We start from the raw sequence: 26,998 nt of genomic DNA on the forward strand, positions 1-26,998 counted from the left end.
GATTTTTATGGTTTACTTTCTATTTCTAAATTACACTGTTTACATTGAAAATAATCCACTTTACCATATAAAATTCTTCAACCAACAAATGTATTTCTTTAGCTGTAACATTGGTGTGGAGGCAGCCATCTCAGTGCATTGCATCTGAGTCTGAGCTTTGAGAAGCAGCAAGCACTTCAGGATGGAACTGCTTTGAGACAGCTATTGTTTTGCCCCTTCCCATTGTATTATACCACGACCTAGGTCATGTATGCATTGCTAAAAGTGCTCCCCACATAGTTTTCCTGCATTAGTGCTCTGATGTCTATGCAAACAAAACCTTTGGCAGAGGTGTCAGGTAGCTGTTATCTGGTTAGCTGCTCATTGTTCTGTTGATAGGCTGCTGATGGGCTGCTGGGGAGGGGGTGATACTCCTACTTGCAGTGTAGCAGTAAAGAGTGACTGAAGTTTTTCAGAGCACAAGTCACATGACCTGAGGGCTCCTGGGAAACTGACAATATGTCTGCCGATGCCAAATTTCAAAATTAAATGCATAAAGATGACGCACGTGAAGTAGGAATGCAATGGCAAGGGGGCTGGAGAGGGGGTTTGCAGTGACTGGGGGATTTGGGGGGTTGCGGGGGTCTGGTGGGCACTGACCCCCCCCTTCGACCCTGCTATTAACGGATGCATTATGAAAAAAACATGTTACATACATAATGACCAGTACCAGTACAATAGGGGAGGAAAGCCCTGTGAAAAGGAGCTCACAAACTAAAAGGATGAGGTAATGAGACACAAGGGGTGGGAGTTATTTGCCTTTTTCTTCTGACTCTTTCCAGCTTTCAAATGGGGGCCGCTGAACCCTTCTAAAATCAAACCCCACCTACAGGTCCGCCCTCCCCACCCCACAGGTCCGCCCCCACTACACAGTAAAAAAACAAAAAAAATATTGGTGGCTAGGGTTCCCACATGTTAATATATAAAAAAAAGATATTGGTGGTCAGGGCCCCCCCATAAAAAAAAGTTTGTGGCCAGGACCCCCAATTAAAAAATATTGGTGGCTAGGACCCCACATGAGAAAAAAAATTGGTGGCCTAAATTGGTGGCCAGGGCCCCTTAAACATCCATGCCTTCTCGAAGTCAGATGGGGGGCCTGGCTAATCAAGTAAGTGTGTCGTGGCCGGGCCCCCTACAACTCTCCCCCCTATCCCCCCCTGATGGCGGCCCTGGGTGCACCACATTTAACTGAGCGTTCAGGCCTGCATGTTGTGTACACTTTACGTTGGTGCGCATTTATCTGTAACCTAGGGCTCTAACCTACCCTGATCAGAGAAGGGGCCTGACTAATGAACCTTCTGGTTCTTATGGAACAATTCCCTGAGTCCCTAACTAGGGTTGCCACCCGGCCGGTATTTTACCAGCATAGCCGGTAAACACCTGCCAAGGACGGGGCCGGTATTACAAATTTACCTGCAATGTAGCTGCCGGTAAATTTGTAATACCCTTAAAAAGACCCCTCGGCCCGCCCCCAATCCCCTGTAAACTTACCTTTTCCTTTAGTTTTTGTCCTGGCCGCGCCATGGCCCGCCCCTTTGTGGCACAACCCCGCCCCTTTGACATCACACCACGCCCCTTTTTGTGCCCTCCCCCACCAGCCGTAAAAAAAAATTTGCAAAAGGTGGCAACCCTATCCCTAACTGGGCACTAGATCTAAAATAGCTACAGTGAAGGCCTATTGTAACAGGAACCCGAGGGGCCTAAATGAAGAGTGAGGTCCTTCCCTGACTAGGGAAGTGGAATCTACAGCTTTCCCTCCACTTTACCAACTTCCTACCTCCCAGGGGATCTCTGTCTCCCTGCTGTTGACAGATCTGTGTCTGCTCTCTCCTTGCCTTGTCTTCTTCTTTCCCAGCATTCCCTACACAGCCACATGGCATCAGCCTTACTGTTTCCGGATTGCCTAACATTGCCATCCTTAAAGACATACTGACACCAGAAAAAAACCTTTTTTATATTCATCATAACATTATCTTTGAATGCCATTTATAATTTTGCCATAAAAATATTTGCCTGATGCTTTTACATTACCTTGCTTTCCCCCATGTTTCTCTATGAGGGGGCTGCCATATTTGTACAGAAGTAGTCCGTTGGCATTAGAAACTCTAACTGACAGACTGAGATGGGACAGTCAGGTTGGCAAAACAGTCAGGTTTATGAACTTTAAGTCATAATTACTTAAAAAAGCAGAACTATCAGCAAAAAACGATCAATGCAACCTATATGTAACTTTTAATGTAGATTAATATTTTGAAAAGAAAATTTTTAGTGGCATTATCACTTTAAGGTGGAGGCGACCTTTGCATCCATCATTTGTTAGCCCTTTACACTATGTTTTATTACTAATTTTTCTATTCAAACCCTCTCCTATTCATATTCCAGTCTCTTATTAAATCAATGCATGGTTGCTAGGGTAATTTGAGCCACAAAAAAAACACAAATATAAATACCCTGCTACAAATAAGAGATGTTTGGTTGTTGAACAAGGTACAGTTAGCCCAAACTCTCTATAATCTCTTTTGTGGTCTCCAACTCTACTTCTACAATTTAAAACTAGATAAGATCAAATCCTATCTGCCAATTTGGCAAGAAACCAAAACGTGTTATAAACAATTTTGTTCATTACTAAAGCACTCTACTTCAATACTTTCTCTCCTTCTCCCCATTTATCGATATAAGAAGCTGGTAGACTATATCACCTCTTTCAGATCTTTATGATGGAGAATACAGTAGCCAATTTAGTCTATGTGCTGTAAATATCTTGGCAAACCTAAAATCCTTAACAAACATCATTAACAACATTTAAACATTTATTCCAGTGGGAAAAAGACCTTCCTAACCCAGCCATGGCTCTTTTGGGCATCTTTCCACATTAAACAAGTCAGAACAATTGTGATTATATATAGCACATCCTTTTTACTTTTAGACTTGCTTTAGCTAGGAGATGAAGATCCACAGGACTTCCTAAAATTAATCTCAATTATCAGAAATTAACACTAATGCCCAATATGTATTTCTATATTATTTGCCACAAATCTTTGGAAACCATGGAGATCCCTCTCTGGATGTCCCCAGGAAGAAACAAGCTGTGGGAGCCCAGAACAGAGTTCCAGGAGCCCTGGGGAGAGAAGCCAGAAGCCTCTCCTTTCCCACTAGGGCCTGCCCCTATTCATGAGTTCTCACAGGGAAAAGCCGACCATGGGAGGCCAGGGCACAGTTCAAGGGGCCTTGGGGAGTGTAGCCAGCCACCCAGCCACCATGTCCTTACTTTGCCATTACCTTGTCCTTGTACCTTGTCCTTGTAACCCATCCAGGTATATGGTGGTTCTTCATGTAGCCACTGTCATTCTTGAGCCAGTTCGCTTATACCTGACCTAGGTCAGTCAGCCCCCTTTTTGAAATGCACTCCTTGCCACATCTGGGGTTGCTTAGCATCAGCCCACAGCTAGCCTTGGGAGGTGCTTATTGTGGACTGTTTTCTGTACAGCGTGATAGATGCCCCTCCAAGGAAGTCCCAATGAGAACTGATTTGCATCTACAGGCTAGTTGTAGTCACAGAAACCTGCAGTGATTTGAGGCAGGCCGGGGTCTAAACCCCCCTGCATGGCACTCCCATGCTAAGACTTTCAGGCATGTGTGGGCAGGAGACCAGGGAGCCATCCTCTGCTGGGTCAGTGAAGGGGATGTTAGTCATACGGGCTCCCTGCATGGGACTGCCCATATTCATGAATCCTCAGAGGTATAAACCTGCGACAGGAGGTCAGGGTAGGGTTCCGGGAGCCTTGGGGAGAGAAGCGGCAGCCCAGCTACCTTACTCTTATAACCCACCTATATATATGGTGGTGCTCCTGCATGTGTTGGCAGGAGACCAGAAAGCTGTCCCTTGCTGGGTCAGCGAAGGGAATATTAGTCACATGGGCTCCTTGTCCCACTGCACGGGCCTTGGGCCAACTACAAAGTAGTCTGTACTTGCAACCCTGTTTGGGGCTGGCTGTTAAGAGGATGTCCCTAGGGGAGGAACTGGCCACAGGAGCCCAAGGCACGGTTCCAGGGGCCTTGGGGTGAGAAGCCAGGAGCCCAGCCTCAATGCCCTTAATTTGCCCTTACCTTGCCCTTGTAACCCACCCAGGTATATCGTGTTCCCCATGTAGCCACTGTCATTCTTGGGCCGGTTCGTTCATTCCTGACCAAGGTCAGTCAGCCCCTTTTGGAAGGGACTCCTTGCCAACTGCTGGGTTTGTTTAGCATCAGCTAAAACAGAGCGATGGATGCCCCTCCACGGAAGTCCCGGTGAAAAGATTTGCATCTACAGGCCCAGTCGTAGTTACAAGTACTCGGAGTGATTTGAGGCAGGCCGGGGTCTACACCCCCCTACACTGCACTCCCCTGCCAAGGCTTTCAGGCATGTGTGGGCAGGAGGCCAGGGAGCCATCCTCTGCTGGGTCAGCAAAGGGGATGTTAGTCACATGGGCTCCCTGTCCCACTGCAGTCTGTACTAGAAACCATGTTTGGGCTGTCTGCTGAGTGGATGTTCCCAGGGGGAGTAACCGGCTGCGGAAGCCCAGGGCAGGGTTCCAGTAACCCTCGGCAGAGAAGCTGGCAAACTCAAAACTCAAAGCATCTCAGCTTTGTATTTTATGTATCTGTTTTGTAATAAATGTGACTGTGCAGGTTTTTGTATTTTGTAATAATGTGAATCAACAGTAGATGGCACCATGATGTTAAACTAGAAATTGTTGCTCATGCACTATTTTAGTAGCTTGATAAAAGACCAAACAGGCATGACCTTGCTGCTATCTGCTCATAGCCCATATCTGAATAAAGGTTTTTTAAGCAATTTGCCAATGTGAACTTCAGGCTGATGCTATTCAAACCCCAAAAAGGGGTTCTGTATGGATGCAAAGGCAAAGTAAGGGCAAGGTAATCCTATTGCCTGAAGTAGATATCTGGGTAGCTTAAAGGGCAAACCCTGTATGAAAGAGGGGCAGCCAATAGACTTCAGGCACCTGTCCTTTCATCTCTCTCCTAAGTCAGTTGAAGCACAACCAACTGGAGTTGCTTTTGCACTGAGTTTTTAGCGGTGGGAATCAAACTAACAACCTTTTGGACCGGGGGCACATGCCCTAATGACTAAGTCTTTCAGGAGGCCACCTTTATGAAGGTACCTTGGGTTCATATTGACTCTATTAGGCAGAAGATGGACGTTCGGCACTGCCACTCAATGCAGAGGCACAAGGGAACAATCGGTTATTACAGTCACCCGGAACTGCTACTAGCTGAATTAGGCTCTGTGGCACAGCGGATAAAGCAGCTGTTGTATGCCATGGAGTCCTGAGTTCAAATTCAGAGTGGGTGATTTTCCAGATCTTTCCGGGGTGTTTGTTCCTGTACAGAACCCTCTCTTCTATGCAGACTCGTCTGTGGCATTCTCTTTAGGCTGCATTCAAGAGCCACTGCTACTTTGGAGTTTGCAAAACCAGCATCCACGAGGCTGTTCTATGGCGGGTCACCATCTTGTAACTTTGCTAAATATCATTGCAAGACCAAGACTGTACAAATGCTCAGTGTTGTCTGGCCTGCTTAGGGATCATCAGAAATGATAAAAACAACACAAGTCAAATAATATCTGACAGAAGATGATAAAGCAGGACTGATTAATAATCAGAATATGCAGACTGCACTGGGTCCTGTTTTGTCATGTAATCTAATGTCAATTTTATAGTTTTTGTATTGTTTAATACAAACTTTCTCCAAATCTGCAGAACCAATGGCTGCAGCAAAACAATCCTCCAAATAGAATCCTGGTTTATCTGTTTAAATCTGGCTCCATGATATTTGTCTCTGCAGCTGGAGTTGGAAACAGTAAAGGGGATGTAAAGGCAAAAATAAAATCCAATACAAATCTCTACACAGTCGCCGACTGCTCTAGAGGGAAACCAACAAAGCTGCTGGAGTTCTGCACGGCTGGGAAGTAAGTCAAGGGCTCCCCCTGCTGTTCATAAGTATGATTGTTTCCCTGCAGAGCATTTAGGGACCATCTGACAATTCCTATCCACAGCAGTAAATGAAGGGCGTATTTCAATACATACAGTCAGGATTCTTATAAAAACAGTAGACATTTTTTAATTAAAGTATATTGGAGATAGGCTTATTTCATTAAAGAAAGTAAAAATGGTACTTTATTTTTTTGCCTTTATGTGCCCTTTAAGAACATTCTCCTGCAGTGCTGTTTGTCCGTAACGTTCCTGTAGAAACAGAGTACCTTTTACTTCACCTAAATTAGCAATTAGGTGCTTATCCATTAAATGTATTAAATAAAATACCTACTGTAGCAATACATATAACGTTTCTATTATTATAAATACTTGTTTTCTTTAGATTTATTAAATAAATTGAATGTGTATGTGCTATACCGCATGGCTAGTTTGTATTAGAATGTGTATAAAGAATATTCTCATTAGGTATTTGGTTATAAACTAAAATGTTATGTATACTCTAATTTCCACTGTATACAAATGTATTCTTGGAAGCAATGGCTTGAACATTCATTCATTGATTTAAACTTTTTTTCAGAACCTGTCGAAAGATTGTGCATCCTTCTGTTCAGAGCAACTTCTAAAATAACTAACAGTAAGCAAACTTAGAAACACATCATATTTCTGGTATTTACTTAAGAAATATAATGAAATAGGGTAGATTAGACCTGTACAGTCCAAGGTGTGTGCATGTCGCAATCTACTGGTTTCTCCTTACATTTGTATCACTTACACATACATTATTCATTGCAGTTTGTCAGTTGCTGGGCTGAGTAACATTTACAGCCTTAGAGATGCACTGTTTAATAAAGAGAGGGGAGATGTGTGAAAGGTTTGCAAGCCAAAACTCCACATTCAGGTATACAGAATACAAAACAAAAAAGAGGGGCAACAGTTTTAGATGGGGGGACCCTGGCCAAAAAACAATTGCAGGTAGGGCCGGACCCGATTAGTTACGCAACTGCTTGGGATGCTCATAGAATGCTCATATCTCATAGAATTTATTTAATATATCCACTAAATACCCATGTCAGGTTAACTGATAATTCAACCTCAAACATTGAATTTGGGATTTGCAAAATCACTACCCAGCATGCATGAAATGAATACAAGAAAACCATACTCCTGGTAATGGCAATATTTAAACTAAGACTTAAGGGTTCTAATGCCCAAAAATCATGTGCTCAATTGCTTCAAGTGTTCTTCTGAAGACCTCTGCAATTTAAATTAATTTTGGTTCATGATATTAGCATTTTGACCCTCTTAGGACTTTTTCTGTAGCACTACTGGACCTCTGTGCTGGCCAGTTGGCTGCCAGTTGGGAAAAAAGCATGATTATTGTGAAAAGAAAAGAGAAAGAAAATGTAATGTACATTTCAAAAATGTGTCATCTGCTCACACTTAAGGAGGGAAGGATTACATTTCCAGCCCCCCTTCCCCCGTGATTATACTTTTTTTGGGCATTAGGAAAGGTTAAAACTAAGTAAGCCTTATCAGAAAGGTCCACCTAAATATACAAGTAAAACCTTAAAAGTAGTGCTGCTCTGAGTCCTCTGTCAAAAGAAACACTGTATTTCTTTCCTTCTATTGTGTACACATGGGCTTCTGTATCCGACTTCCCGCCTTCATCTTAAACCATTTTGCCCAGGGCGTGAGCATGCTCAGTTTGCTCCTCTCCCCCCCCACCTTCTCTGCTGTAATCTGAGCCCAGAGCTATAAGTGAGCAGGGAAAGACAGAGTTAAAATTCACCTCCCTGGTGGCCTAGCGGTGCGGCGGCCATCGGCAGGGATGCCCGCCATGCCGCTCCTCTTCTACTCAAATGCCGGCTTCTTAGGGCGCTTGCGGCGCGCATTCATTCTATTTATAGGTGCATGCGGCTCGCGCAATGGTGCGAAATTTAAAGTATTGAAAGAGACATTTTGGATTTTTGCATTGCCCATTATAGGATCATTTCTAGTGATTTCCTGGTGCTTCTGAGCCTGTATTCTGCCTGTTTCTGACCTTTTGTGACCCTTGCTTGTTTTTTGATGATTCTGACTTCTGTATCCTGACTCCTGCCTGGTAACTGAGTCCGCTGTATCTGTATCCCTTCTGATTGATCTCCTGGTTTGACCCTTGCCTGTCTCATTCCGATTGTACTCTGCCTGCCCAGACCCGACCAGATTTGACTACCCTTCCTGTCTACGCCTTGTACTGTGACCTTCTGCCCAAAAGACTTTGCCTTACCGTCGTGCCCCTTTAGAACCTTCACTTGGCACCTCTCTTAATAAGACCTGGCGGGATCTGATTAACCGAGGGCTCCTCCCGAGGTGAAAGGCGGCTGTTAAAGGCGGAAGCAAGAGCCGAGAACAGGGTGCTTAGCATTGGTTCTGAATTTAGAGTGCTGACCGTGACACTCAAGCAGGAAGTGATGGCATACCAAGCTAATACTGCACCTGCTATCCTAAACAAGCTTCCAGAGCTTTTTACTCATGTATGGTAAAACAATCTACAGAATAAATATAGCATTCTAGCTTGCACTATTGCAGCTAATCTATCGGCAATAAAATGCCTCCACGGCTTTCCTTCTTCTTTAAAGTTGAATATCAGTAATCTTGTTAAGACAGAAATCCAAATTGGAAGGCTGTCAATTTTCTTGAAAAAACTTTTGTTGAATGCTTCAAAATTCATGATCAGAACAAAGGTAAGTAATGAAAAGCTTGAAAAATAAAAAAAGTTTTATGTACCTAATGGCAAGACCTTTTAAATACTCTTTAAAAGTGAAAGCAAAAAGCTTAGGGAAAGAAATGGCTAAACTTGTTACTCATTTTTTTCTTTCTTGGTTTTACTTCCAGAAAGCTTCAAGTTGACAGGCTGCTTCTTTCAAAATGCTTCATAGACAGGTATGTTCCCATGGATTGTGTGATATCATATGCAGTTAAAAAATAAATTTATTAGTAGAAAAATTTAAATATTAGCTCCATCCACCCCTCGCGTTTCACACCCCTCAGGGTGCTTAGTCATGGGTTCAGAGGAACTGAACCCATGGAACTCACAAACAGGAAAGCTGTCTCTGGACAGACTGTGGCGGTGAACCTACACAGACAGGTAGTACTGATCAGTCATATAAAATAATATGAACTTTAGAGAAACTCATATGTCAAAAACATATTTGCAGATTCATAGTGCAGATTTGATTTATTTTTCACTGTGGGTGGAGATTTTGCCTCTGCACTTGTAGACTTATTATTATGCCACTACTATGGTTGTTCTCCTGGAAAAATACATTGGCCATCCTATTAATGTTTTCTTTGTTCCCTATTGATAATAATAGCATCAAATGCAGTGCCAATGTTGGACTCATAGCATATCAGCCAGGTGACAACACTTATCAGTTGCACACTAGCTTAACAGGCATTTTGAACTTTTTGGGTCTTTTTCATGAGGCACAAACCATATGTGGAGTCAGCTATCACCACCCCCACATTAGAGATGATGTACAGCCCAGTATATAAGCATCTTCTTAGGATCATGACACATGGCACTATTTTTTTGTGCCACCCTAAATCTCCCCAGCGCAGGCAACAAAACATCTGAAGATACTTTTCAATTGAAGTCTATCAGAATCACCGCCATTAATACATTTTAAATGTGTAATAACATTAAATTGCTTTCTCTTGTGTTTTTATGTAATAATGTCGAATGTTTTACCAGTGTTGCCTCTAACTTTAATACAAAGGTATTTTCAGTTGCTAAATCTCCTCCAGTGGGGCATAATGTCGCATATGCTGTCACCCTACAACAAAGACTTTTGGGGCTAATTTAGTAAACCTTTGTAATTTTTACTGAGAAAAAGTGATAATTTCATTGAAACACTGCCAAAGGTTATAGATTCACACTGGCACAAAGCATTCCAGTGTAAAAAACAATTCTCCAAATTTTCCAAGACAGGCGATTGTGGTCAGAAGTGCACACAAATTTAGTCCAGGGAACACAACAAATTGTGGTGCACGCAAAAAGTGTATTTTACAAATAGCAAGGAAGGGTGCAAAGCGCTTTAACCGGCACAAGCATTTTACTTTTTATAGGTTCATTTTATTGACTCCTTTTAAAAATTTTAAAAGTTTTATTGTATACAAGGCATAAGAAGCTAGAATCCACACATATTTATCATATAAACAAACCAATGTAGACAATTCTAAGATGCACATACATGTTTTAAACACTGTTTTAAGATACATTAAATACTGAGTAGCCCCAGATTTGCATAGACAAGGCCTGATCATCTTTATTCCAGGGTCTAGCAATTCTTATATTCACCCCCAATCTAGACTGCCACAACATACCCAAAGTTTTTCTAAACTCTTTTGGGGTAACCCTTGCTGTTAGTTTGTGGCCACCAGGTCACCTTTTACCATAGGAATACAGATCTGGGCCTGACACGTCAGCATATGAGGTAATTCTAGCTTATTTGATAGGAACTGCGGCCCAGGACCTAGCTATTGGTAGGCATTGCCAGGCTACTGCAAAAAGTTTAAAATATATATATTCAGGCAATTTGAATTTATATTGAGGAGAGTTTTGGAGCATTGCTCACAAGGCAAAACATTCACAATCCTGCCATGACATTATGAGAAAACAGAAGAATTCTGGAAAAAGGAATGTTTTGCACCAGCAACTTGTTTGTCAGGTATTTGGTGATATAAACTGGGACAATAGAAGGTGGAGCCGTGGCTATTGACTAGTCTAGTTACTGTAAACTATGCAGTGGAATAGTTCCAGCATTAACATACAAGGTCAGGTTGCTTTGCACCGTTGTATTGAAGCTTTGAAGCTGTCGTATCATTCCCTGTGGGAATAGTTCAAGTCACCTGCAAAGAGTTACCAACAGGCTTAGTTTATAGGACTATGACATAAAGGAGAATATGTGACCCCCCCCCCCCATGCTCGGTATAACAAACAAACTTTTATTGGTTTCAAATTCCCTATTAATAAATTCTGCCCCTTCGCGTTTGCTGCAACAAAACAGCCACCCAGCACGTTAAACCAAGGACTATTTGTGAGGTAAGGCTGTGGGACCCTTGTGAGGGAATGGTTCGTGAGTGGGCGTTACACAGAACAGTAGCTTGTTACGAGCATGTGCGTGCTGACGTCACCTAGTCCGTGTTCCTCCCGGCCGTGACGCGCTTGGGGCATTACGCGGTTGCCGCACTGTACTGTGTGTTGAGTCAGCGGTGACAAGGAGCGCAAGGGGGGAGGTGGAGGAGGAAAGAGCCGATACTGAACTGACCATAGTAACCCGAGCCTCGGAGCCCACACCGCTAGGCTGTCCCAGCTTTGGCCCGTTCTCCCCGCTCCAGCCTTGGCTTCCAGTGCTCGCTGCCTTTTTAAGCCGCCCAGCTGCCAGCCTTCTGGGCCTTCTTCCTTTGACATCTCCTATTCGGCCACGTAACGCAGGAGGCCTCCTCTTCTTTTGCTTGTTGCGGGCCTGCCGAGCGGTGAATGGCGGTAGTAACACCCGGGGTCACCATGTCCAAACACGAACAAATCCTTATTCTTGACCCGCCCAACGACCTCAAATTCAAAGGTAACGGGACGTATAACTAGATGGTTCCGGGAGCTGAGGCCACAGTCCCCGGGATTCTAGTTGTTGCTTGTAGGGAGAAAGCCGGTGATGAATGGAGAGAGTGTTTAGCTTGCTCTTCCCTCTGTGTGGTCTCAGTGACAGTCATAGTGGGGGCAGATCTCAGTCACAGTCATAGTGGGGTCTGATGTCAGTGACAGTCATAGTGGGGTCTGATCTTAGTAAAAGTCATAGTGGGGTCTGATCTCAGTGACAGTCATAGTGGGGGCAGATCTCAGTCACAGTCATAGAGGGGTCTGATCTCAGTAAAAGTCATAGTGGGGTCTGATCTCAGTGACAGTCATAGTGGGGGCAGAACTCAGTGTCAGCTTTGCACTATAGTTGGTGGCACTGAGACAGATCAGTGGTGTCTAGTTGGAATATAACTCATTTTACTTGTGACTGACACTTCAGTAGCTGCTCCATGACATTCAACAAATATAACTGCAGGAGCTAAATAGGGCCCTGCTGCATAGATCTTACAATCCCATTATAATGCTCTCTTGTTATAGCTAAATGCAAGCTCACTTTGAATGAAACATGTTTGTAGTAAACATCAATTTGCTCGCAGGACTGTACCCCAGCGCTCTCATACTGCCACTGCTAAAGTAGTAAGGAAATCATCTTGGCCTTAATGTGTTCAGGTGTAATTGAACCTTAGATTATTATCATGTCAGAAGGCACAGATTGCATGGGTAGCCGTAGTAAAATATTTATTTTTTAATGGTTTGGATTTTATTCATTGAGCATTGTTAGATACACTGACTTGTGTATGATGCAGAGCTTGAATCAGGGTATGCTTAAATATGGACAGTTATACCTGACATTGTATTGGCAGAAGAAACTTGTCCAGTGTGGTTGGGATTTTGATCCACTTATAGTTACTGTTACCTGTATGATAAACCAGTTGGTAAAACCAGCCATGCATTGGAATATTTGAGCTGCCAATTTCAGAACAATTCAGCAGCTTATCTGCGTGTGTATGGGTCTTCCCTGACAGATTGGCTAGATATCTATTGGGCAGGTTTAGAATTCCTGTCTGTGCGAGGACCTCATTGACGTGGTCCTCTCCTGATGGCAAGCATTGGTCTTGGTCTATCACTAAAGGACCAAGTGATTGGATCATCCCGATTTGTCACAGCACATAAGTGGTTTTGTACTGTGAAGGCACACTAGCGCCTACACATGTTTGTGTGCTTCTTTCCTTTACAAAGTTCCTGGATAATTAGGTGTGGAGGCACCCTGGGAATTAAATAATTAGGCGTGGAGGCACCTTGGGAATTGAATGCACCCCGTGAAAAGCAAGAATGTCCTGTGGCATTGAAACATATTGGGCAAAAATCAGCTGGAAGCTTTGCTAAATGAGCAAACCTTCAGGTGTATCGCCACCTTAGGACTGTGATTTAGAAAACATTAGTTGGCCAAGATCTTACAGTTTTACACCTTTGTTATAAGTGAAGGGATAAACTCCAAGCAGATGTAAACGACATATTACTAAGTGGCTTCCAAATTCCTGTGTGTCCTTAGGTCCCCAGGTGTTGTGTATCGCAGCTCCCATGATTCTTGTATAATATTATTCAATCAGGGGAGGAGAAGAAAATCGCATGACTTTTTTCACAAAACAAGCAAGTAAACAATGTTTTCCCTTTCCCACCCCTAATTTGCATATGCAAATTAGGAATTGGTTCAGGATTCGGCCGAATCCTTCGTGAAAATAGTGGATTCGGTGCATCCCTAGTATGAAGACAGAATAAAGAAAAACAGATGCTGAGAGAGGGATAGTGAAAATAAATTTGATTCTATCAGAAATGACTAGTAACATCAAAAAATATATAAAAAAAATTCGTTAGTATACATTGAAAAAAAACCACCAAGACAAATTACATTTCGCGAAGCCTTTATTAAGAAATAACTTAACGAAACTCCGCTTCTGCTCCTCTTCAGACAAGGCACAGGGCGACAATCCATTGTGCGGCGCTCGATTTCTCCTCCCTGACTATCTCCTTATAAGGAAGACAGGGAGGAGAAATAGAGCACTGCACAATGGATCGTGATCGCCTTTTCTGAAGAGGAGCGCAATCTGAGTTTCGGTAAGTTATCTCTTAATAAAGGCTTTGCATTTTAAAGTTTAATTTGTCTTGGTGTTTTATTTTCAATGTATACTAATGAATTTTTCTAAAAAAAATTTGATGTTACTGGTCCTTTAACGGGTTGTATTTACAAAGTTATATTATATGTATTATAATTATAGTTATATGTATTTCATTATGCTGAAGCTTATATTACATTTTAATTTTCGTGATAGTTCCCCTTTAAAGGGGTTGTTCACCTTTTGAGTTAACTTTTAGTATGGTGTAGAGAGTGATATTCGGAGACAATTTGCAGTTGGTTTTCATTTTTTATAATTTGTGTTTTTTGAGATATTTAGCTTTTTATTCAACAGCTCTCCAGTTTGCAGTTTCAGCAAAATGGTTGTCGGGGTCCAAATTACCCTAGCAACCATGCATTGATTTGAATAAGAGACTGGCATATAAGTAGAAGAGGCCCTAAATAGAAAGATATGTAATACAATGTAGCAAAAACAAGACATTTGTAGCTTTACAGAGCATTTTTTTTTATGGGGTCAGTGACCCCCATTTGAAAGCTGAAAAGATTCAGAAGAAAAGGGTAAATAATTAAAAACAATGAAAATTAACGAAAAGTTGCTTAGAATTTACCATTCTATAATATACTAAAAGTTAACTTAAAGGTGAACCACCCCTTTAAGAAACATAATGAAAGATATACTTAATTAAGCCCCCAATAGAGCGTTAATACTGAAACACACCATACAAATGTTTGCTGTCAGTTTTGTGTTTCTTCTGTAATCCTGTGGAACTTTGGACTTTAATCACTAGTACAGTATTTCTCTGCTGCAGGCAAGTCCCATAATCCATTGGTTCTCACTTTTTTACCCATGACTCACCTGCTTTTGATTAGCAACATCAATACCCTGCCCATTTGAAACACACATACCTACAGAAGTCTGCAAACATTACTGTTATTGACACTTTTAAATTGCCTTCCCAACTTTGCCGTGTAAAGTGATGGCACTGCAATATCTGCTGTGTACTGTGAGCAAGGAGATATGTCTGGTCTGCAAGTACATTGACTGTCCTGCAAGGTGTCCAACTGGTTGGACTTTGGACCAAACGTGTGATTACTTTACGTCCAAGCACTATTGGCTAAATATTATTGTTTAATCTCCAAACAATCCAATCTACAGAAAAATGAGGTGGGGCTGCTGCTCCTTTCACATCCTCCTCTGACCAGATGCATTGGCAGGTGACATTTTGGACAGAGATATGGGCTGTAGAAACTGACATCTTAGGTGACATTTAGGGGGTTATTTATCACAGGTCGAGTGTTAAAGTTTGAATGAACTCACAACTCTAATGGTATGTTATTTAAGAAAAAAAACAGAATGGGCAAAACCTGATTCTGGGTTTGAGTCCTGAAACCTAAAAACTTGAATTAATCGAGCTTTCGTTGAAAAGAAAAACTCGAATCGCTCGAATTGATCGAGTTTTTGGGCAAAACCCTCCGAAAAAAAACTCGAACATCCTGCAGGCTGCAAACATCTTCAAATGGTTCAAGGGACCTCTGCCATTGACTGCTACATGACCTCAACAGGTTTTAGACGGCGTATTGTCGGATTTGATCTATTTCCAGGTTTGTGGTATAATCGCGAAAAATGTGAAAAAAAAAAAGACTTTCTTTTTAACCCAAAAGTTTTGACCAAAAAAAATACAACTGAAAAACCTGAATTTTCATGAAAAACACAACTTGAACCTTAATAAATCTGCCCCTAAGTGATGAGCATAATTTTTTTTCCAAGTTCCGCTGCAAAAATGACACCCATAGACTCCTATGGGTGAAAAAAAGTCGCGTGTCAAAAAAATAAAAAATTCGCCCATAGACTTCAAGGCATTTTAACGAATATTCTCCATTTCACAAATTTTCAGCGAAGCGAATTGGGTCCGATTTGCCCATCACTAGTGACTTGACATAAAGAGCCTGATTTAATGTGAAAACCCAAGCACCAGCCCCAAAATCCAACAGTTTGTACTGCCTGTTTTTTCTGTATTGCTTTTCATAAACCTGTACCAAGGCAGTTGCTGTCCCGATTGTCTCAAAAATTGTCACATAAATTGGGGACTTGTAATTAACATCTGTTTAGAAGTCGCCTTGCGTTACAGCACTATATAGAAGAATAAGAAAGTACAACTGAAATTCATGGTGCTGCTGTATGCAGTCATGTATAGTAAGCTTGTTATGCTAGTAAATGCATCCAGCCACTTCATGTACAGTGCATGAACTCAGTCTTTAGTTCCTGGCTTGTGATACTTTGCAAATAATGTATATTCAGCATAGAGCTTTAATAATTGCATTATCTGGGAACATAAAATGGCGCCTTTAGAAATAACTTTTAAGTTTAAAGACTTAACAGTATTTGAATTCTTTCAGCTGAGCTCTGAAGATTAGTCTTGCAGGGATCTTGGCAAATCCTGAATGGGCTACTGGATTCAGTGCATTCCTAATCTAGTGGTGCAGTTATTTTTGTATTTAGCTGACAAACACTCATGGGGGGGGAACTCGTGTTTATGCTTGGCTAATAACAAATTTAGCACTAAGGCATTTGTAGTTGCCCTGGGCCGTGTTATCAGTTTTGTTGGTGGGTGTTGCTGGAATTCTGCGTGGGGATGCTACTATCAAATCTTTATATATTATTCAGTTTCAGTAATGATAGTGAGTCCCAGTCTTCATGGGTAGGAATGGAGGGTTGGTACTACTGTATGGATTTAGTACATATTATCCTTGAATAATCCGACTCATAGAAAGACTCGGTACAAATAGCCACATCTATTTAAAAAAAAAAAAAAAAATAGTCCTTTGTATTCGTTTTCCAAAAGAATAAAAATAAGGATAGATTGTTAACATGGTAAAAAGGGTACACGTTTAAACCATACAAATAGGATCAAAGAAAGAAAAGTAAAACGGAAGGAGAGATGCATAGAAAGAATTAGCCAATAGTATCTAGAGGGTTCTTGATTTTTTTCCCTACTTATTGCAGGACATAAAATCTATTTCTCTGGAGCAAATTGCTCTGGCTCATACAAGAACTACCTAAGTTCTGCGTGGAATCTGCTTTCCTTAGATTTCCTTTGGTGCTCAGCGCATGTGCAGTTGAGTAGATCTTGCTGGGTTTACTCTACTGCTCACGGGCAAACAGGGATTTTCGAAAGAGATGCCCGGGACACTAGTAGGAAGATGAGTAAAATGTTGGCACAGCACTGAGACAGGTTTTTCACAGGCCAGTGCAGTTTTCTCCTAATTTCTCCTAATTTTAGGCACCCCCAAGGAAATAGAATTTACATTTCCTTTAAAAAATAGTTTTTCCCACAACAGCTGCTGTTTGCCTGGGCAGGAACAGGCTTGGATTTGTGGAGAGGCCACCAAGACTGCTCAACCACACCCACATTGGTTCAGAAACACTGGAGATGCACAAGAGATTTCTTGTGCGCCAATCCCCATTGCTCCAGTCCCGATGAATATTTGAGCGAAAAAAAGGGAGGGTATAAGGGCTATCAATGACAATGGGCCTAGGGGCGCCTGCTATGTAAATCCAGCGCTGGGCAGGACTTCTGAATACTATTGCAGTCTAGACCAAGTGCCTATTCACATATTGAGTATTTTGCCCTTTTAAATTCAGCATTTTGCTTTCTTGCAAACATATAGGCACCCAAGTGTTTGTAACTTTCCTTGTACTGTAATGTTTTAGCATGTTTTTTCAGTATAGATATGGGATCCATTATCCGGAAACCCGTTATCCAGAGCTCTGAATTATGGGAAGGCCAACTCCCATAGACTCCATTATAATCAAATAATCCACATATTTAAAAACGTATTTTCTTTTTCTGTGTATTAATAAAACAGTACCCTGTACTTGATCCAAACTAAGATATAATTAATCCTTATTGGAAGCAAAATCAGCCCATTGGGGTTATTTAATGTTTGAATATTATTCTGGTAGACTTAAGGTATGAAGATCCAAATTACCAAAAGATCTGGTATCTGGAAAACCCCAGATGCCGAGCATTCTGGATAACAGATCACATACCTATATCACATTTTTCTCTGCTGCACACGACCCAAGCATTTGAGCAGTTTAGAAGCTTATTCCATCTTGAGAGAGCAACTCTGGTATGAATATACTGTGGGCCCCAGGCTATGATGGCTGTCCAATATGAATGCAGTTGAGTAACCGGTGACTGATTACATTACTGATATTATATGTATCATTAGAAGTTACAGACACAAGTCCGTAAAATGTAACCCCTATCCTGGACGCAGAAATTGGCTTCCTGATGCATTTGGAATTCTCTTCAGTGACCAGAATTTCAACTGCTGGGTCATAGTAGAGTTGATTCCCTAATATTTTGTGTGGCTGGTGTTAAATATAGTGGTGCTGGTGGGGGGTTGATATATAAAGTTGTTAAAGCAGTACCTGCTGTATCTGATGGCTTTGTGGCTAAAGAAAATAGATTTGTTTTTAACAAAATGTATGTTTAAAAAACATATATCCAGTATGCAGGGGCAAGCAGAAATTCCAGCGTATTTTCCAGCGTATTTCCTCTGTCTCACATGTTTTAGTCATGTGACTGCCCTGCTTGCTTTGCATGTGATTATGAAATACAGCATTGTTCTTGAGTTATTTGGTGCTCTGTTCATTTATAATCTCTTTATGTGAGACAAAAATGTTCTTCCAATTAGTAAATTAGATATGATCAAGTCAAATGTTAATGTTCTCTGCAGCACCAAGCTGCACAGTTCTAAAGCTTAGTACAGGTTTGAGATCCGTTAACCGGAAACCCGTTATCCAGAAATCTCCGAATTATGGAAGGCCGTCTCCCATAGACTCCATTTTATCCAAATTTTCAAAAATGACTTCCTTTTTCTATCGAACAATGATAATCGAACAATACCATGTACTTGTTTCAAACTTATATAATTAATCATTAACCAGCCTATTCAATGTATTTAATGTTTACATGATTTTCTAGTCAACTTAAAGGGATAATGTCATGGGAAAAAAATGTTTTTTTCAAAATGAATCAGTTAATAGTGCTGCTCCAACAGAATTCTGCACTGAAATCCATTTCTCAAAAGAGCAAACAGATTTTTTTATATTCAATTTTGAAATCTGACATGGGGCTAGACATATTGTCGATTTCCCAGCTGCCCAAGTCATGTGACTTGTGCTCTGATAAACTTCAATCACTCTTTACTGCTGTACTGCAAGTTGGAGTGATATCACCCCCTCCCTTTTCCCCCAAGCAGGCAAACAAAAGAACAATGGGAAGGTAACCAGATAACAGCTCCCTAACACAAGATAACAGCTGCCTGGTAGATCTAAGAACAACACTCAATAGTAAAAACCCATGTCTCACTGAGACACATTCAGTTACATTGAGAAGGAAAAACAGCAGCCTGCCAGAAAGCATTTCTCTCCTAAAGTGCAAGCACAAGTCACATGACCAGGGGCAGCTGGGAAATTGACAAAATGTCTAGCCCCATGTCCGATTTCAAAATTGAATATAAAAAAATCTGTTTGCTCTTTTGAGAAATGTATTTCAGTGCAGAATTCTGCTGGAGTAGCACTATTAACTGATGTTTTGAAAAAAACATGTTTTCCGATGACAGGATCCCTTTAAGGTATGAAGATACAAATTATGGAAAGATCCATTATCCAGAATTCACCAGGTCCAGAGCATTCTGAATAACAGGTCTTATACCTGTACTGTTTCTATAGTTAGGACTTGTCTCATTTAGCTAAGGCATAGCTAATTAAATTTGAACATTGGCTATGTCATTTTCTTTAAAGTAGGTTGCAGTGTTTGCCAACCCAGTTTATGAATTATTTCTTTATCGTGCTTTATAGAGAGATGGATACCTCCTTGTGCCTGCTGCTTTGTTCTTTCCCAGGCTGCCTGATTAGTATAGGTACACTAATAAAGAACCTGCCACCACTCAAATGCTTTTCTAAAATGTATCTGGCTCCCAACTTCCACCACTGTGAAAATCATACCATAATGTTCCTGAGTTGTAATAATAAATGTATACGGTTTAGGTTTAAATTACCGCTCTTTAATATATAGGTTTTTTTCTGAATATATTTTGCCAGGAACATGCTATTATCACTGACAGCATCCCCATTTTTCTTGATAGCCCCAGTATTCTTTGTGTGGGCTCACTGGTAGTACACTAGAGCTTAACAAAATTGCAGTACTGCACTAGCACCCAACCAAAGCCACATGGTGAATACGTGAGAACCGGGTCCAGACTGGGATTCAAAATAGGCCCTGGTACAGGCATGAGATCCATTATCCAAAAACCCATTATCCAGAAAGCTTTGAATTAAGGAAAGGCCATCTCCCATAGACTCCATTTTATCCAAATAATCCACATTTTTAAAAATGATTTAACAGTACCTTGTACTTGATCCAAACTAAGATATAATTAATCCTTATTGGAAGTAAAACCATCCTATTGGGTTTATTTAATGTTTAAATGATTTTCTAGTAGACTAAAGGTATAAAGATCCAAATTACGGAAAGATCCATTATCCGGAAAACCCCAGGTCCCAAGCATTCTGGATAACATGTCCCATACCTGTATTCCAAGTACACAGGCTAAAGCAGCCCCCTCCACCAGCCCAACAAATAGCGTCTGTCTATGGCATTTTATAGCAGCCCCTCCGGAATTTGTTAGAATCTGCAGATTGCCAGTCCGGGCCTGTTGGGAAAAGAAGATGGCTAAGGCAGTGCTTTCCTTGGTCAAGTAACACAGTTCAGTCTATTAGCCTGGAGGATAAGGTTAGGGTTTCTCTGGGGGTTGGCTAAGGAATTGGCACCTTAGGCAATTTCTTTTGCCCTTTAAAAAGTTGGATTAGTGCCAGGAAGGTTTGTTTGATACTATCACATTTCCTTAAAATACAGAATGCTTTACTGCACAGATATCCATTTTTACCCAGCAGTGTATGATATATGGTGCCACAGGCAAAGATATAACAATTATTAAAGGGGCTGTTCACCTTCCAAACACTTTTTTCAGTTCAGTTGTTTTCAAATTGTTCCTGAGAAATAGAATTTTTTTTTTTAATGTTTTTACAAAATCTAAGTTTAAAGTTTAATGTCCCTGTCTCTAGTGTTTCAGTCTGGCAGCTCAGTAATTCAGGTGAAGACACTGAACTGTTATAATTAGTTGATACATTGAGTTGTTACATTTCTCAGCAGCATCTCTGGAGTATTAGCAACTATTGTATCAATTCTAACAGCTGCCTGTAATGAAACCCAGAGATTCTGCTCAGCAGGGACAAAGATAAGAAATGTTTCAACTAAATGTATCCATTTAGAACCGTTTATATGGTTAACGACCCCCCCCCCCACCAGAGCTGCTTTAGAACATGAAAAATTACACTTTACACTTCAATATTAGAAAAACAGTGACACGTAGAAAATAGTAAGTAATTGGAAAAAGTCTTTATTTCTGATGATCTATCTGAAAACAACTAGTTGTGTGAAGGCGAACAACCCCTTTAACCCTTTAAGTGCCAGCAGAATTTCGCATTTTGGTTAAGCGAAATGCCAGGCGTTTTTTAAACATTTTCTCTCACTTTAGGGGCATTTTCTGAGGGCAAACCTATAGTTTACCTAGGAAAACTATGCATTGGGTTTTTTTTTTTCCGGGAGAAACTGAGCTTTCTAAATCTGCCTGAGTTTTCATGTATTTCCACCTCTGCAAAAAGATTTATAGCGATTAAATACAAACAAAAAAAAAATGAAAAATTCCTGTTTTCACAATATATGAACTTTCATACCAGAAAAATATTTCATTTTACGCATGAAAATCCAACTGATTTAGAAAGCCTCATGTCTCTCGAACGTACCAGTAACAGATATGTATCGTTTTAGGCAGATTTAGGACTTCTGTACAGCAAAAACTCCCGGCAGTATATTACCGAATTTTGAAAGCAGAAGGCAGAAAATGGCATACTTTAGATTCCAAGGCCACAAAATGCTGAAACATTAGGTCTACCCCAGACTACTCCTAACTACCAAACATCAAAGCTTGTCTGAAAGTAGTGGTTTTCCTAAAAAATTATCCACACTGTATTAGGTACCAAGAAAAAGCACCCTGAACATGATTGCCAGGGGTCAACTGAACAGTTTAGTGCCCATTGTGCATTGGTTTACCAAAGTACCTGGCATTTAGAGACCCCAATATGAAGTTAGCATATCCAAATTGTCCAGGACTTTACTTCAGCTACTGAAAAATCAACACATTTACTGTATGTTTTGTTGGATAAAAACACAGAAAAATAGGTTCCCCACCCCCAAAACCCATATATTTTTGGAAAGTACAAATTCTACCGAATCTAAAATGAGTACCCATGGCTTTTTTTCTCCAAATGACTGAGTCGCAAGGCTTTCCCAAAATTGTCCTTTTTGGTGAAATATCTGAAAATTGCCTCAAAGCTTAAAATTTCCAGCACCATATCACCCATGAATCATTGCATACCAAGAAAAAGCACCCTAAATATGATTGCCAGGGGTCAACTGAACAGTTTAGTGCCCATTGTGCATAGGTTTACCAAAGTATCTGGCATTTAGAGGCCCCAAAATGAAGTTAGCGCATACAAATAGTCCTTTGGGTAACTTCAGCTAATGAAAAATCACACATTGACTGCATTTTTTCTGGGGTAAAGACACAGAAATATATGTTTACCCCCCAAAACCCTATATTTTTGGAAATTACACATTCTACCGAATCTAAAAGAATTTCCAAGTATGACACTCTGACAAGTACAGTACAAGCACCTGGTATGTGTATTATGCACCATAAGACCCCCTAACAGTATGGAGACCCTAGAAAACCATATATTTTCTGAAAGTACACATTCTGACGAAAGCAGGTAATTCCATCTTTCTACTGCAAACTACCAAACCGCAAAGATATGCTAAACATAACTGTTTTTATGAGATTTCTGAAAATCGTCACAAAGCTTACATTTTACCCCATTATATACCCCACATTTCTTAACGTACCAGAAAAAGGCATCCTAAATATGAACGCCAGGGGTCTACTGAACAGGTTGATACCTGATGTCCATAGATAAACCATTCAGAAAATGCAGGCAGCAGCAGAGCACATAGATTTCATGTGCCTGCTGCTGCATTGGGGCCCCTGGGCGATTGCTACTTTTTATTTCTGATCCTTCTATTCGGGCCCTTTGATATTCATATTTCAGTCTCTTATTCAAATCAATGCATGGTTGCTAGGGTAATGCATCAATTACCTCACTTCTGAGTGTTGATACAAAGTAGGGGAAACGTATGTAATATCATAAGCGGCTTCTTTTTAAAGGAAAACTATACCCCCAAAATGAATACTTAAGCAACAGATAGTTTATATCAAATTGAATGACATATTAAAGAATCTTACCAAACTGGAATATATATTTACATAAATATTGCCCTTTAACATCTCTTGCCTTGAACCACCATTTCGTGACTCTATCTGTGCTGCCTCAGAGATCACCTGACCAGAAATACTACAACACTAACTGTAACAGGAAGAAGTGAGGAAGCAAAAGGCAGAACTCTCTCTGTTAATTGGCTCATGTGACCTTACATGTGGTTTGTATGTGTGCACAGTGAATCTTACGATCTCAGGGGGCGGCCCTTATTTTTTAAAATGGCAATTTTCTATTTATGATTACCCAATGGCACATACTACTAAAAAGTATATTATTATGATAATGGTTCATTTACATGAAGCAGGGTTTTACACATGAGCTGTTTTACTCAGTATCTTTTAATAGAGACCTACATTGTTTGGGGGGTATAGTTTTCCTTTAAGCACACATAATCAGATTACAGCAGCGGGGTGCTAGGTTAATTTGGACCCTAGTTACCAGATGCAAATTGAAGAGCTGCTGAAAAAAGCTAAATAACTCAAAAACCACAAATTATGAAAAAAGGAAAACCAATTGCAAATTGCCATAGAATATCACTCTCTACGTCATACTAAAAGTTAATTTAAAGTTGAACACCTCGTTTAAGAAGAAACTCCTTATATAGTGGATTTATCTGTGGACTGGTAATTTGTTATACTACTTATCCCTCCTCCAACAGAACATACTTTTTACTGTTTCATTTATAAAATATCTATGGGGTTTTATGTTTGCACTAAACAGGACAACATTTGGAAAATAAAATATGAGGTCACATACTACTTTTGTCAATCAAAACAAATCAGCAGTTCTCTGCACAGCCCTCTTTATAAACAAACCCCTCAGCCAAAATCTTTGTTAGACTGTGAGCGAAAGAGTTGCTTTTTATACAGCGGCTTCTCAGTGGACTAGGGATTTGTTTAGACTGTGCTCATAAAAACCAGGAAGAAGGAGTGACTTTGCTTTCAGTTTTGCCCTGTTTGGTGCAAGAAATAAAAAGGCATAAATAAAAAAGTATCTTTTTTTGTTGACTGTGTTCAGCGCAGGCTCAATTAATTTAATTCATGTTGAAAATGGGTGGTATACTGCCCCTTTGTTCTTAATATTTATATGTTTTTATTAGATTCAAACCAATATTTGTTTTGCAATCAACATGGATTTATGCAAGCCTAGTTGCCATCAAGTATAAGGTACTACCTTAATTTACAGAGAAAAAGCAAATGGTCAAATACATTACAACAGTTATGTGTGCTCGGCGAGATGGCACTAGCATATTCTGGAGCTTTAGAAATAGGTTTCTACATAAAGGATCCCATAGCCGTCCCTTAAAATAGATTACAGGCTTGCATGTGGGCATGACCTTAACAGGGTTTGTAGGAGTTATGTGATATTATTTCCACTGTGTTACTTATAGCAAGACTTGTTCCAAATTGTGTCATAGTATATTTAGAATTCCAATCATAAGGGTTATGCCTTTCTAGAGATTTATATAGCAGATAAAAATGCAATTCCATTCTTTCATACTGGGAAGTGACTGCTCTACAATTTGTAGCCCGCATTTTCACACTATAAAAAATTGTTTTAATTATGACAATTTAAATTTGTTTTGATTGCAGAACTGAATAGAGAGCTTGCATAGATTTGTTTGCGTACATGTAATTTTGTAACCTTGAATGGCTATTTATTAGGAGGTTTATGTGAGATGCATTTTCTTAGCTAGTTTGATGTGTTCTTTACTCCATTGATCCAGATGAGAGGCAAATTACACATATTATTTGAATTTAAGGGGATACATCCAGTTAATAGGTTCACCATTTGCAATAAATGGACATAAGGAAATCAATTATTTGCTGACTGTTCACTGAGTTTTGCTGCAAAAATGTCATCCACAGACTCCAATGGGTGAAAAAAATTGTCGTGCGGGAATTTATTTTTTGATGCACTGCACATCGTGCGACAAAAAAAAATTTGAAGCCTATAGACTGTTTTTGCCGGTTTGCACATTTTTGGTGAAGCGAAACGTGTCACATTGGCCCATCACTAAGATGATTTGTATGCTTTTTGCTGGTATAAAGAAGCGCTTGTCCTATAAAGCAATATATTTATAGCACAATGTCTAATTCTGTTGCACGTATTTTTTGTAGGTCCATTTACAGATGTGGTAACAACAAACCTAAAACTACGGAACCCATCAGACAAAAAAGTATGTTTTAAAGTCAAAACTACAGCACCTCGGCGTTATTGTGTGCGACCAAACAGTGGCACCATAGACCCTGGATCCACAGTCACAGTTTCAGGTCAGTGTACTTATATTTTGTTACTTTTAACTTATGAAATTGATATGTGCTCATTCTCATTCTTAAAGCTAAAGCCACTTTTACATGGATATTTCAAATGGGGCATTTCTGTTTTAAAATAGGCAGGTCGCTATCTAATGAATTATTAATATTATGTAGATAGGAAGTCTATTTGTTTGTGTTTTTTGCATTATTTAACTTTTTATTTTTCTTGCATGTTGATGATACAGACAGGCCTCTTTTTAGGTAGTTTTTAAAACGATACCGACGCGCTCCCATAGAAATCATAGGAGCGTGTCCATATCTAGGAGCTGCTGCGCGCCAAATAGTTTCAAATAAAAGCCCCCCCCAAAGCTGCCCCCAGCACCGCGAACCTTCATTAAAGTAAAACTAAAACTAAAAAAAAGGACATTTTTCCAAACACTTTTTCCAATTCAGTTGTTTTTAGATTGTTCTCCAGAAATAAAGACTTTTTTCAATTACTTTCCATTACTTATTTTTTACTGTTTTTCCAAAATCTAAGTTTAAAGTTGATGGTTCTTGTCTCTGGTGTTTGAGTCTGGCAGCTCAGTAATTCAAGTGCAGACTCTAAACTTTTACAATTTTGCAACATTTAGTTGATACATTTCTAACAGCTGCCTGTAATGAATCCCAGAGATTCTGCTCAGCAGGGACAAAGATAAGAAATGTATCAGGTAGACAAACCCCCTCCCAGAGCTGCTTCAGAAAGTGAAAAATGACACTTTACACTTAAATAATAGAAAAACAGTGACACATAGAAAATAGAAAGTCATTGGAAAAAGTCGTTATTTCTGGTGATCTGTCTGAAACCAACTAGTTGTTTGAAGGTGAACCACCCCTTTAAAATATGAATGTACATTAAAAGTTACCTATATGTCATGTTGATCCTATTTTGATCAGAGATTTGTTTATCCAAGTTATTGTTAGTTGAAGTTTCTAAACCTGACTGTTTTGCCAACCTGACTGTCCCAGCTCAGCCTGTCAGTAAAAATTTCTAATGCTTATGGACTCCTGCTGCACAAATATGGCAGCCCCCTCATACAGGAACATGGGGCATCAGACAGGTAATGTAAAAGCATTGTGCAAATACTTTAAGGCAAAGTTATAAGTTGCTTTTAAAGGCAATATTATGATAGATGTAAAAGAGTTTAATTTCTGGTGTCAGTATCTCTTTAACCCGACCCTCTGACACAGCTAAATGATCTTCTGTGATGTTTCAGTGACGCTGGGGGTGGCGCGATCCTTCCATAGGCTAATTACAAATAAAAGCAGGACTTCAGCCTATGGTAGGATCACTCCGCTCCCATCCCAGCGTCACTAGAAACAACACAGAAGATCATTTAGCTGTGTCAGAGGGTCGAGTTAACAAAGGTCTGCAGGGCTGGGGGTGGCTTTGGGGGCTTTTAGTGGAAACTATTCGGCGTGCAACAGCTCCTAGATATGGACATG

At 40.3% G+C, this 26,998-nt stretch overlaps 1 protein-coding gene across 1 annotated transcript; it reads left to right on the top strand.

Annotated features, from left to right (window-relative positions):
- The first annotated feature begins 11,292 nt into the window (after positions 1 to 11,292).
- vapa.L (VAMP associated protein A L homeolog) lies at positions 11,293 to 25,924 on the top strand. The gene is given in 2 exon segments (NM_001085941.1): positions 11,293 to 11,641; positions 25,376 to 25,924. Coding segments are annotated over 2 exon segments (333 nt in total). The 5' UTR covers positions 11,293 to 11,583; the 3' UTR covers positions 25,651 to 25,924.
- The last annotated feature ends 1,074 nt before the right edge of the window (positions 25,925 to 26,998 follow it).

Source organism: Xenopus laevis, chromosome 6L (genome assembly GCF_017654675.1).
Source record: "Xenopus laevis strain J_2021 chromosome 6L, Xenopus_laevis_v10.1, whole genome shotgun sequence".
Lineage (NCBI taxonomy): Eukaryota > Metazoa > Chordata > Amphibia > Anura > Pipidae > Xenopus > Xenopus laevis.